The 12,919-nt window shown below is 40.6% G+C and overlaps 1 protein-coding gene and 1 long non-coding RNA gene across 4 annotated transcripts; one reads left to right on the forward strand and one right to left on the reverse strand.

Moving 5' to 3' along the window:
• Positions 1-1,293: 1,293 nt before the first annotated feature.
• On the reverse strand, positions 1,294-12,670 carry LOC125246299 (E3 ubiquitin/ISG15 ligase TRIM25-like). 3 transcript variants are annotated; one of them, XM_048157247.1, is made up of 7 exons: positions 11,646-12,657; positions 10,360-10,455; positions 10,040-10,273; positions 6,758-6,917; positions 6,557-6,604; positions 5,028-5,105; positions 1,294-2,996 (listed from the first exon to the last, which is right to left on the reverse strand). In XM_048157247.1, exons 1-7 carry the CDS (start codon positions 12,222-12,224, stop codon positions 2,989-2,991), a joined length of 1,203 nt encoding a protein of 400 aa, XP_048013204.1. In that variant the 5' UTR covers positions 12,225-12,657; the 3' UTR covers positions 1,294-2,988. The 3 variants fall into 3 exon arrangements, with proteins under 3 accessions (XP_048013204.1, XP_048013203.1, XP_048013205.1); XM_048157246.1 differs by having other exon boundaries at positions 1,294-5,105; positions 11,646-12,670; XM_048157248.1 differs by lacking the exon at positions 5,028-5,105 and having other exon boundaries at positions 11,646-12,655.
• Positions 7,773-9,605, forward strand: LOC125246397. The gene is made up of 2 exons (XR_007179843.1): positions 7,773-7,894; positions 8,000-9,605. It is a non-coding gene; the product is annotated as an uncharacterized LOC125246397 (long non-coding RNA).
• Positions 12,671-12,919: the final 249 nt, after the last annotated feature.

Raw genomic sequence — 12,919 nt, forward strand, 5'->3', positions numbered from 1 at the left:
GTCCGACCCGCACCGCACCCACACGTATATATTTTTCCAACCGTTACATAAAATTTGGCGGGGTACCCGCCCACGCCAATATGCTTGTAATCAAAATAAATTCCAAAATAAATTGGACATATTTTCACACATTTCATCAAAGTTTGGAGTCACTGATTATCATCTCTGATACAGCAGAAAATTTACAGTGAATGCAATATACATTTTTAAGTGATGAACGAGGAAATAAAAATGATTCTTTCTGGATGTGGTTGACAACTTGCCTTAAAATAGAGCACAACGCTGAAATCGGTTCAGCTATTATCAACGGTTTTGGTTTAAAATGGGTCTTAAGAATATTCACAATTTCTTCAAATATTTTATCCTTTGGCTTTGCAGGCTGAATTAAATTCTGCAGAAATCCATATGTGGACGCTCCCACAGCACTAAGCAAAGTCGCTACTTGCTTCGTATCATCCACATCATTTGCAATCATGAACAATTCCGCTCATTCAATATATGCAGACCAGGATTAATTTCCTGGTTTATACTTATCCAGTCTTCCGACTTGCGCCATGTTCTCTCACATACTTTATCCTCGTTGCCAGTTTATGTTGTGTATTCAAGAGGCTAATAACCAAATGCTTTTAAGCACGCTTTTACTCATGTTCAGGTCACATGAAGCATACATCACATCACCCAGGTGCAAATCACATGACGTGATACCATATCCTAGGCATAGGAACCAATGAATGCATGTTATACACATTATCCCAATACACCACACTCATGATGTCTGAAAATAAAACATGAAAGAAAATTTGACATCTCATGCAGTCAAACTGACAGATAAGCTTAATTTGTGGGGCAACTTTATGATTTGAAACGATTTGTTTCAGTCTTTTTAAATGGAAGCTCCACAAACCAGAAGTGCAACCTATAATTCGAAATGCAGTAGGCCAGTCAGGAATAAGGTGGATAGAATAACACAAGACGCGTCACTCATAGTGTTTTGAATGGGTGAAAGTGCAAAGCGCAATATGGCGGAATAAGTCCCGCCTTCTAAATAAGAGCCACTGCACATCGCAAGAGCGCGTACACACATCATGCACCGGATGCCATGCGCAAGGCCGTTGGACATAGTAATGTTTTAGAGGTAAAAATTATATAAATACTGTTCGGTTTCTTGTGGATCGTTTCATATCTTAGGACATCAATGTGTCATCACGAGCCGCAGGGTTTAATTTGTGTTTGTCTGTGCATGTTTTTTTGACTCTTATAGATGGTGTTCCCATTGACATGCATTATATGACTGGCAGACTGCAACGGTTGGAGTTAAAAAAAAAAAAAATTAACAATGAAGTTGTCTGGCTTTAATGATAATTTCTTAGAATTATTTTATGATTTATATATTATATGATATATATTATTATTAATCCAATACACACAAGAATTTTTAGTTTAGCAGTTATTATTAAGCATTTAGTTTCAATAAATATTAATATACAGATCATATGTAATATAAAAAAGCTGTAAATAAACTTTAATGACTACATGTGACTACATGTTGTAGATTCAGTATTTGCAATACATGATGTGTAAAGATGTTTTCTGCAAATCTCAGTAAAACATCATTTTTAGGTTTCATTTTACTCATAATGTGGCACAACTGTTAACTAATAATGTTAACAGTTGAAATGAAAATGAAAATGTGATGAATTTTGACAAAAGTATATGTTAATGTATGTTAGTATATGTTAAAATAGTGATTTTATTAAGTCTAAATATGAATTATAGAACAATAATAGTGAATAGTATAGATTAATATTTTAAACAGCAGGTGGCAGCAGAGGACCTCTTATTGGCTTACTTTCATTAACTTTCATTTTAAAAGTGTCTGTTTTGTGTTAAGTTTATTTTCCATTCAATTAATTAAACGTGCTTACACACATTTTGTTGCAGATATGGATATTTGAAATTTTCACCACTTTTTCGGCGTGGTATTGTTGGAATATCGGACTATTGTTGCAAGGATTCAGAAGTCTAACGATGTCACTCCTGTGAAAATAAGTCGACCACTCCTAAAGTTATACATTTTCAGCCAAAACCATTAAAAACATGTTTTTTAAAGCTTTTTAACAGTTATAGCGCCACATATAGTATGATCTCAATAAAAATTGGCATGCTTCTTCAGAGTCATATGCTGCATGTGCTCACCTATTTTTGTGAAGTTCTGAGTTTTTGTTTAGGCTTTATAGGCTTTTGGGTATATTTAGCCACGGCCATTTCCTAAATGACCCTGTTATAGCGACCCAAAGGGTAAAGTTCAACTTTTTTTTGATGATTATTGATCTAGAGAGTCCAGAGAATTCCACCACTGGTTTCGTTCCGATTGGGCAAAAAACCTAGGAGTTCGCAAAAGTAGGTTTTTCACATAATCATGAATATTTAATGAACGATTTGATTGACAGCATTGGTTCTTGAGGCAAAGTTGTTCAGAATGTGGAGATCAATCTAATGATATGCATATTGTGTGGATCTTGGGTGACCACCCGTCCCGCATTTTGTGGGACAGTCCCGAAATTGGGAGCTTTGTCCCGTGTCCCGCAAGATGTAAGCAGTGTCCCGCATTTCAGTTATGTCTGTATTATTATTTTTTTTCATCCCTGAATTTACCACAGTAAGAAATGTAAAAACAGTGACTGCCAATCTATTTGTGCAGCCGTCATGTTCAAGCTATTAAAATAACCAACGCACTGGTGACAACTGAGTGGACAGCGCAAAGGAATATCTAAGTGCGGGGCCTCAGCAAAGTCGGTAAACAAAGCTACACCAGCAAGGATTTCATCTCACATACTGGATAAGAACCTCAATAGCTGCTCAAAGCTGCCCAAATTAAAGCATGTAATCATCCATCCTGATATCAAATATTTCCACCGAACATGCGCTGATCCCATGGATGCTCGAGCGCCAGGCATTGAAGTGGTCCAGCACCTTGCATGGAAGTGGTCAAGCACCTATGGAAAAACACAAGATACTGTTCATTCATTTTAACCAATAAAAAAATTGATTGCAACTTTCAGACACGAGTTTCTTCTCACTTTAATAGTTCATTTAAGGCGGTTTCATTTGCATTATTATATTGACAAATGTCAAGAGCGCATTATTGTTACACGAGAGCGCAACAAATGTGCAAGCAAGAATCTCTCCACTCACAGGAAGATTCTCTTCTCGCGCAAAACTGGACGCGCGCTCTCTCTCGCTCAGATATAACATGTGCTTACTCAAACTTTGTCTTCCTGCATGTGCACTCATGAATCTAGAATTGTCTTCTCTCCAGGATGTAATATTGCCAGAAGCGCAATATTATAGTGTGGGCACTGGGCACTCACCGGCAGAAAAAAATTAATTGGCCAAGTTTGCCAACGAATGTAAATCAATTTTCACATAGCATAATAGTTGTAAATTTATCTGTCTCACACGTGTCCCGCATTGTCCCGCAAAATCACATTTCTTGTCCTGCAATAGATCAATATCCACCCTATGTGGATCTGTGAAATACCACGTGATTACTGAGGCGTAAAACTCGTTAGTGCCAACCAGTGGCCGATTTCTTTCAAAATTCTTACAGACCTCTAGGCCCATGAGTCGAACATGCCCACCGAGTTTCGTTCCGATCGGCCTCCGTTAACCTTGTTTAATAGGTGCTCAAATTTCATTGGCCGATGGCGGCCATGTTTTTTGAGATACGCCAATGTTCTCATAGACTATCATGCCTCCTTGACACTGCATACCAAATTTCAAGTTGATCGAACTATCGGTTGCATAGTTACAGCTGTTTCCATGTTTTTTTTCAAGTTATAGCTCCACCTAGTGTCCAATCTATGCAATTTTTTTATCGTGACCAAAGATAGAGCCCATACACATGGGAACCGAGCTTGATGCAAATATCTCATTTCTTTCACGTGTTATAGCCTTTTTAGTAAAAGTGGCTCCGGCCCCATTGTACATTTTGGTGCCCCTTAGCGACCGTGAATCAAAATTTCAACCCTTTGTTGTTAACTTTTGATATTCAGACTCCAGAGAACAATTTTCCACTGGTTTGGTTCCGATCGGGCGAAAAACCTAGGACTAGTTCGGATTTCAGACAAAATTCAAAATGGTGGACAATTTTTCCAGGCGGAAATGAAATCGGAGAGATATGTTTTGTCTGTCTTGAGCCAAGGATTCCAATGGTATAAGACACTTGATTCTAGGACAAAAGGTCTAGGAGTTATACGCGATTTACAACTTTTGATCGCTGTAGCGCCACCTAATGGCCAATTTGGTCGAGTCCGGTAATCTGAGTAGCGAGCAAGACTACTGCCATTTGACAAAGTTTCAAGTCTCTAGGCTTTACGGTTTGGGCTGCCCGATCAGTTTTAGGGAAGAAGAAAAAAATAATAAAAATCTGAGCAATTACAATAGGGTTTCAGCACTTTATGCTTAAACCCCTAAATATTTATGTGACACTACAATAAGAACAATAAGAGACTCTGTAACATCTCACTGTTACTGATTTATCATGAGCTCAAAGCATTGTGGGTAAAATCTCTCTACAGTCTATTCTGATTCATAATCACAGTTTCACTGATGATCCAATATAAACCCCAAACCCAGGATAGAGTGGTTGAGTGAATGTGGTCTGGACTGTGTGGATGAGGCTCATTGTGTCTCCAGAGATGTTCCTGCACTGTGATCCACATACACTCCTATTGTCCTGATGATGGACTTTATTGGGAGTTTAATCACTATCTTATTGTGTCTGAATGAGCAACCAAAGATGGAAGAGCAGTACAAACTCAAGGAATGATCATTACGTCCAAACAAACACTTATTATCTCCTCCCTTCCTGCTGATGCTCTTATATGACACTGATATAAACACATCACCACTCCACTCAATCTCCCAGTAACAGCGTACACACACACACTCTCTACACAACGCCTGACGATTCGATCCATCAAATCTGTCTGGATGATCAGGATATGGCTGCTTTGTGTCAGTACCAGTAATCACTCTGTTATTCTCACACAGCCGGAGGCGTTTATTTATTGTGTTCAGATCCAGAGTGAACTGATGGGAATCTGAAGGAGATAAAACACATCACAATCAGGAATTATGAATCTGGGGTCTCATTTATAAAGCGTGCGTACGCACAAAATGGGGCTGGAAACGTGCGTACGCCAGTTCCCACGCAAAGGTTGTGATCTATAAAAACAAACTTGATGGGAGAATATGCGCACCTTTAAGCAAACTTTGAGCTGTGCGTACGCACATTCTGGAGACAAAAGTGATATGAATTGAGATAGTAGATGTGTTACTTTCGATCACTTTTCCAGTGACACGCTGTTTTAATGACAGCGAGGAGCGCTGGGAGCACAATAATTCCTCTTTAAACTAAACTGCAGATGTTATGACAAAATATTTTTTCGAGAATGACGATCAGTGATGCACACTTAACTTAGATATTATGGAAGACACTGCTGGATTCGGTGGTCGAACGGTCCGTTGTCCAGTTTGAATAGGTCCAATGATAATATCTTACTGTATAACCGCAGCTGCAGGAGGTGTTGATGTCGTGTGAAGGATCTTCAGACAATTACCATTTGAAGGATATAATTTGTGGAAAACGGTAAGATTTGCATGTTTTCTTTTTAAAATACTTTGTCAGTGACGCGCCGTTTCGGACAATTGTATTTACACTGCAATAAATAAGTAGGCCGATCTGTTTCCACTAAAAATAGCCTATAAACTTCCTAAAAGATATGTTCACCTTATCAGCAAAACTGCATAAATTTGATTTGAATTGTTTAAAACTATTCAAATACTATCTGGCCAGTGGAAATGAATGAATCAACTCTATTCTAAAACCTTTATCTGAAGTATTTTATACAATTTTGTTTTATGGATATTTTGATATATTTATTCTAAAACATAAAGAGGATATTGGATTATCTTTATCAATATAATGTGTGGCACAAATTGCATTTATAGTCCATATCTAATATTTTCCAATGTCTTGTACCTTTGACGGTGTTAACCATGGTGTCACGTGGTTGGGAACGTGTATGGAAATGATATGCAGATGAGGTTATGCATAGTAAAACAAGGCATCGTAAGCTCCATATATGGTGATTTCGGGGAGGAGACAGGGTGGAGATGCACGTACGCACAATCTTCCGCTGACTGGGATTTATAAAGGGATTTGTGCGCAGGTTCTGGCGTACACGTGGTTTTATAAATCTGATTTTTTTTGTGCGTACGCAGAATCTAGCTTTTGTGCGTACGCAGAATCTAGCTTTTGCGCGTACGTACACTTTTAGTAGGGATCCTACGCACAGTTTTATAAATGAGACCCCTGATCTTTTAATGTATCTGAACTCTTCATGTTCAATATATCAGCAGTGTCTCAGTACAGTTTACCAGATATCCTGTGCAAATCATCATTTACTCCTTAAATCATCATTTTCTCCTTCTACAGGAAGAACATGAACATACTCAGTGAGTTTTCCTGCCTGTTTTCTTAGTGACTTACATTGTAGGAAGTCGTTCCTGGTCCCGGGAACAATGTTGGTGAAAGTGACTGTGGAAATCAACAGAAATGAAGAGTGTGATTATCATGTCAAGAGAAAATCATCCCTGCATCCGTTCCTAAGACATTTCTAATATGATCTTCTACATGATATGAGATGATGGAGGATCATTTCTGAGAGCAGATGAATCTCCAGGACTTTACCTCTGTCAGAGATCTTCTTGAGCTGCTCTTTGCAGAAATCCTCCAGTTTGTCTCTCAGCTGACGGACAGATTCTCTCAAGACATCAAAAGAGGAGAGAAAACTGAAGGGATCGTCATTTACGTCTGTAGATTCAGGAGGAGCTGAGAGAGACTGGAAACTCTACAGAAAACAGAAATCAAAGCTCATCAGCTCCACACTTCAGCCAATAACCTGCAATACTGTCAGATTTGAGCAGCTCTTGTTGATCTTTTTTAACTCTCCTCAAAGTGTTAAGTACACTGAAGCATTGCTAATATACAACCTCACTTCCTGTTTATGAACTTCACTGTCAAATTCATTAATGTGTTACCGGCAAATAGTTTTTAGCAGGTTTAGGTTTAGCATGGTAAACATTATGTCACGAGGTGACAAAAATTCCAACTGTCAAGGCGGAACTAATGTTCGCCGCGATTGCCTCCCGCCGGACCAATAACAACGGAACAACTAGTTCCGGTTTAGCGAAAAATCCCCGCGAATGGGGTGATTAGTGAAGATTGCCGGCAGCGGTGCACATTGGGACACGTTGCCCTTAGGGTAGGATAAAAGGAGAGAGGATGCACTAAAAGGGGCGTTTTTTTTGTTTCTTTTGTTTGGGGGACTGTGAATCTCGGAGGAAGAGTGAGCAGTGGAGAAGAGGAAGTGGGACTGGCAATCAGGCACGGCATTGTGAGTATTGAGAGAGCACGTTGACTCAATCGGAAGGAGGAAATCGCTGGACAGTAAGATTGTTTGGGAGAGACTGTGAGTAGTTCCATTGATCTCCATCCTCTTCCTTGTTTATGGGATTTCCTGACGTGAATGCCAGGTCTGAACTGGGCGACGGCCATTTATATGTATTTCCCACTGAGTGTTGAATTGCAGTGATGAAGTGATGTGATGCACTGTTTGATGTGTGAACTTAAACCCGCCGGGTGTCCACTACTTACCTGAGCTTTCTGTCACGTTCTAAGAAGTAAGAAGAGGATTATGTATCTGTGTTTACCTGCCTGCTTTGCAGTGAACTCCTCCCTATTGTAAGCTTTGTGTCTGCCAGTCCTTCAAGCGGAAGTTATACTTGAATACTCACCTGATTGCTCTGCAGTGAAGCTCCTCCAGCCGTAAGTTCTCTGTCTGTCATTGTTGAAGAAGAGGATTACGTATCTGTGTATTTACCTGCCTGCTTTGCAGTGAACGTCTCCCATTGTAAGCTTTGTGTCTGCTAGTCCTTCGAGAGGAAGTTATACCTGAATACTCACCTGATTGCTCTGCAGTGAAGCCCTTCAAGCTGTAAGTTCTCTGTCTGTTATTGTTGAAGAAGAGGATTACGTATCGGTGTATTTACCTGCCTGCTTTGCAGTGAACTCCTCCCATTGTAAGCTCTGTGTCTGCCAGTCCTTCAAGAGGAAGTCATACCTGAATACACACCTGATTGCTTTGCAGTGAAGCTCCTCCAGCTGTAAGTTCTCTGTCTGTCATTATTGAAGAAGAGGATTATGTATCTGTGTATCTACCTGCCTGCTTTGCAGTGAACTTCTCCCATTGTAAGCTCTGTGTCTGCCAGTCCTTCAAGAGGAAGTTATATCTGAATACTCACCTGATTGCTCTGCAGTGAAGCTCTCCAGCTCCCTTCAAGAGGGAGTTACATTTGAATACTCACCTGATTGTTTTGCAGTGAAGTTCCTCCAACTGTAAGTTCTCTGACTGTCCTTGTTGAAGAGAAGGATTACGTATCTGTGTATTTACCTGCCTGCTTTGCAGTGAACTTCTCCCATTGTAAGCTCTGTATCTGCCAGTCCTTCAAGAGGAAGTCATATCTGAATACTCACCTGATTGCTTTGCAGTGAAGTTCCTCCAGCTTTCTTTAAGAGGAAGTCATACCTGAACACTCACCTGATTGCTTTGCAGTGAAGCTCCTCCATCTGTAAGTTCCCTGTCTGTCATTACTGAAGAAGAGGATTACGTATCTGTGTATTCACCTGCCTGCTTTGCAGTGAACTCCTCCCTATCGTAAGCTCTGTGTCTGCCAGTCCTTCAAGCGGAAGTTATACTGGAATACTCACCTGATTGCTCTGCAGTGAAGCTCCTCCAGCTGTAAGTTCTCTGTTTGTCATTGCTGAAGAAGAGGATTATGTATCTGTGCATTCACCTGCCTGCTTTGCAGTGAACTCCTCCCATTGTAAGCTCTGTGTCTGCCAGTCCTTTAAGAGGAAGTTATATCTGAATACTCACCTGACTGCTTTGCAGTGAAGCTCCTCCAGCTTCCTTCAAGAGGAAGCCATACCTGAATACTCACCTGACTGCTTGCAATGAAGCTCCTCCAGCTGTAAGTTCTCTGTCTGTCATTGCAAAGCAGACAGGTGAATACAGAGATACGTAATCCTCTTCTTCAGCAGTGAACTTCCCCTATTGTAAGCTCTGTGTCTGCCAGCCCATCAAGAGGATTTCATATTGGAATACATCCCGGAGTGCCTGGTAGTGGAGCTCCTCAGCCGTTAGTTTTCTGCCTGTCATCTGCAGAAGAAGAGTACGTATCCAAAACACGTACCTTAACTGTCCCATCTCAGACCCTCCGGTCGTAAGTCCTGACCCATCCTCCCCTTGGGAAGAAGGGAGTACGTCACCTGAAATACGTACTTGAATAGTCCTACAGCAGTCTCCTCCCAGTGTGAGCCCTGACCCGTCTTTCCCATTGGAAGATAGCGAAGCCATTCACTAGAGCACCCCCCTATATCGCACTCTGTGGGTCCGCAGGACGGAACGACCCTGCCCAGAAGACTCATCATTTTTAGATTCCCTTTTTATATTCAATAAAATACGGTGTTACTTGAAGCCTTGTCTGTCGTCCTTGTCTGGCCGCTGTCCGACTCCCCAAGGGTGGTACGGGTTTTAGGGGTGGTTGCAGCCTGAGGGGCCTGCCCCGTGACAATTACTCAAAATTTTGTAGTATAAGTCAAAGATTTTAAAAGGATGAGTGAAGAGATGATGGGAAATATAGCTAGGTGAAACTGAAAATAAAAAGTTTAAATATTAGTGAAGTTTTGATCTGTTTCTGTTTGGAAAAATGTTTCCTAAGAGATTTCCAGAGCTGAACTGCATTTGTAAGTGAGTCTCATTGAAAAGAAGAAGATCAGATGAGAGTCTGACTGATGATTATATAATAACCGAACACACAGATCAACGGCTCATTCTGCTCTCATGAAATGTTTCTCTGTGAGTCTCTTGCTCAAGTCTACTATGATCCTGTTCTTCTAGATCTCTGTTACCTGCAGGAAATGGATGTGATCCTGTGTGTGTGAAAGCTGCTCCAGCTCAGCGTCTCTCCTCCTCAGATCATTGATCTCCTGCTCCAGTCGCTTCAGTCGTCCTTCATCTCGACTCCCTGCAGTCTTTTCCTGATCTCTGATCCGCTGTGTGGCCTCAGAGCGGCTTCTCTCAATGGAGCGGATGAGCTCAGTGAAGATCCTCTCACTGTCCTCCACTGCTGTCTGTGCAGAGCACTGTTAGGACACACATCACAATCACACAGTGGCTTTAATGAGTCCTAACTGAGACTTCTCAAACTTCTCTTCTTCTCCAGACTCACCTTATGAGACTCCACAGCCTTTCTCAGCTGCTGAAGATCTTTCTCTCTCTGCTGGATCCTCTGCTGGAATGACCTCTGTGTCTTCTTCAGCTGGTGCTAAAGGACAAACCAATGATAATAGAAACATCTCATAAATCATCAAGGAAACAGATATGAATCCAGTATCAGTGAAGTGGTGAGACTGAGGGGTTAAAAATCTTTCATAGTATGATTACGGGTTAATTTATAAGTGTCAGCATTATTTCATCAATGTCTAGTTTTAAAAGGATAGTTCACCCAGAAATGTAAATTCTTTTATTATTTAGAGACATGGTTTTTACCTCACCAAATCACCAAGAGTTGTTTGCTATTTGAATCAACAATGGAGTTTAAAAAAGATCACCAATGGACTGACAATGAGGTTCAGGCTTTATTAAGCTTATATGCAGAGGACGAAATCCAGTGGGAACTAGAAAGTTGTGTGTAGTCTGTGACGTAGGACTATCTTCATGATACTCTAGACCACTATGAAAATGCAGCTAGCAATAGGTCTGGGGGAAAAAAAATTCCTGGGACAATTTGTTCCCGGTAATTTTGGCTAAAAAGTACTTTTTAATTGATGGTTAAATGTTTAGATTAAACGTCAACACGCAGAACAGGTAAACTCAGTCTGCATTTACAGCCTCATTATGCTCATATGTGTGCTCTTATAAACTATTCTAACACAAACCTTCTGGGAAAATGTTTTTAGATAAAAACTGAAAGAGCTGTTGGAAGCTTAGTGATGGTGACGTTGAAGTCATGGGACTGTGGTGCAGTTTGTTTATAGCCTAACTTTAGCTTTTTACTTCTGGTGACTGCATTCAGACTTAAAAAAATGTGAAAATTATTTTGAAGGATAAAATGTTTAAGTATTTTAGTTTTGCAATAAACCAAAAGCCTATGGAAAAACCCTATTGGGATCCTATTGGGATTTTGTTGATGAAACAAGTGTGATGCTAACTGCTGATTGGCCTACAACATTATGTCATACGTGCATCTATTCTTCCAGCATCCCTCCAGGTGTGTTACATTTCTGACACACACTCTAAGCAGTAGACCATTCACAACAGACTTGGGCCAGCTGACCAATCAGAGCAGACTGCGATTTTCAGAAGGGGTGTTATAAAGAAACTGAAGCTAAAATGGTGTTCAGATAAAGGGTGAAACAGACATTAAATGATGTAAATGTATTCTAGTAGACCCTATAAACAAAATTATGAACCTGTAAATTAGCATAGGGGGACCTCTTTTTTTTAAGTTCATACCTGTTTCTCTGTCCTTTGTGCTGCAGCTGATACAGTGTCATGGTTTTTATGTTCATCCATCGTACACAGCACACATATACACTTCTCATCAGTGCAGCAGAAAACTTCAATGATCTCGTTGTGTTTCTGGCAGATCATCTCCTGCAGTCGTCCAGTGGCTTCAGTCAGATTGTGTCTCTTTCCTTTAAACCAACTCTCATGTTGATCAAGGTGATTCTGACAGTAAGAGTTCAGACACACCAGACAGGACTTGACGGCTTTGAGTTTTCTTCCAGGACAGACGTCACACTGCACATCTCCAGCTCCAGCGTAACAGTCAGCAGGAAGTTTAATCTTCTTCAGTTTCTCCACCACTTCAGCCAGCATGGTGTTTTTAGCTAAAGCAGGTCTTGGACTGAAGGTCTGTCTGCACTGAGGGCAGCTGTAGACTCTCTTCTGATCCTCCTGATCCCAGAAGTCTGTAATACAGATCTTACAGTAACTGTGTCCACAGGGAATGGTCACTGGATCCTTCAGAAGATCCAGACACACTGGACAAAGGAACTCATTCTGATCCACTGAAATTCTGGCTTCTGCCATTTTACAGCATGATAACAGAGGCACAAACACACAACAGCTCAACTACTCTTCAGTTTCAGTTCCTCTGATGTCATGCGAGTCCTGTTTCCTGGCTCTGTGTTTGAGTGACGTGTGCAAAACAGGCGTGTCTGTAAAGCAGATTCCACATTCCTGGTCCTAAAGAGCTTCCATGTGTGTTCCCATGTGTTTAATCAGTGAAAGTGACTTGGCAGTTCACTAGCTTCCTGCTTGCAATATCAGCTGCTTTGTTTAAAAAAACATATATTAAAGCTGAAATCCAACCTGAATGATGACAAAAAAGAATAACGTACAATCACTAGACTAGTGACCATCAAATCCTTTTAACGGTTTAATATACAGACTTTGTAACATAAATCTTATCAGCCTGACTTTTCTTTCTCTGTTTCTCCCTGTTTTCTCTCTTCTGGTCTTTAAGGCTGTAACAGTGAGAGGGGAGAACAGCAGTTCTTCTTGTTTCATCACACATCTGTTTTTAATGAACTCTTTGTGTGTGTGTTTCTTGGAAAGCAGCCAAGAAAGGGTCTCCCTTTCTTGGTCTAGGAAAGAGGGCCATAAGGCTGCTCTGGGAAGAATGATTACATGACCAGAAGCTGACCATATTTAGACTTTTTTTCTATATGTACCACATTCCTATATCATGAATGTATATTCACATTGGACATTTGCTACACCAC

This window comes from Megalobrama amblycephala, linkage group LG14 (assembly GCF_018812025.1).
Source record: "Megalobrama amblycephala isolate DHTTF-2021 linkage group LG14, ASM1881202v1, whole genome shotgun sequence".
NCBI classification, from domain to species: Eukaryota; Metazoa; Chordata; class Actinopteri; order Cypriniformes; family Xenocyprididae; genus Megalobrama; species Megalobrama amblycephala.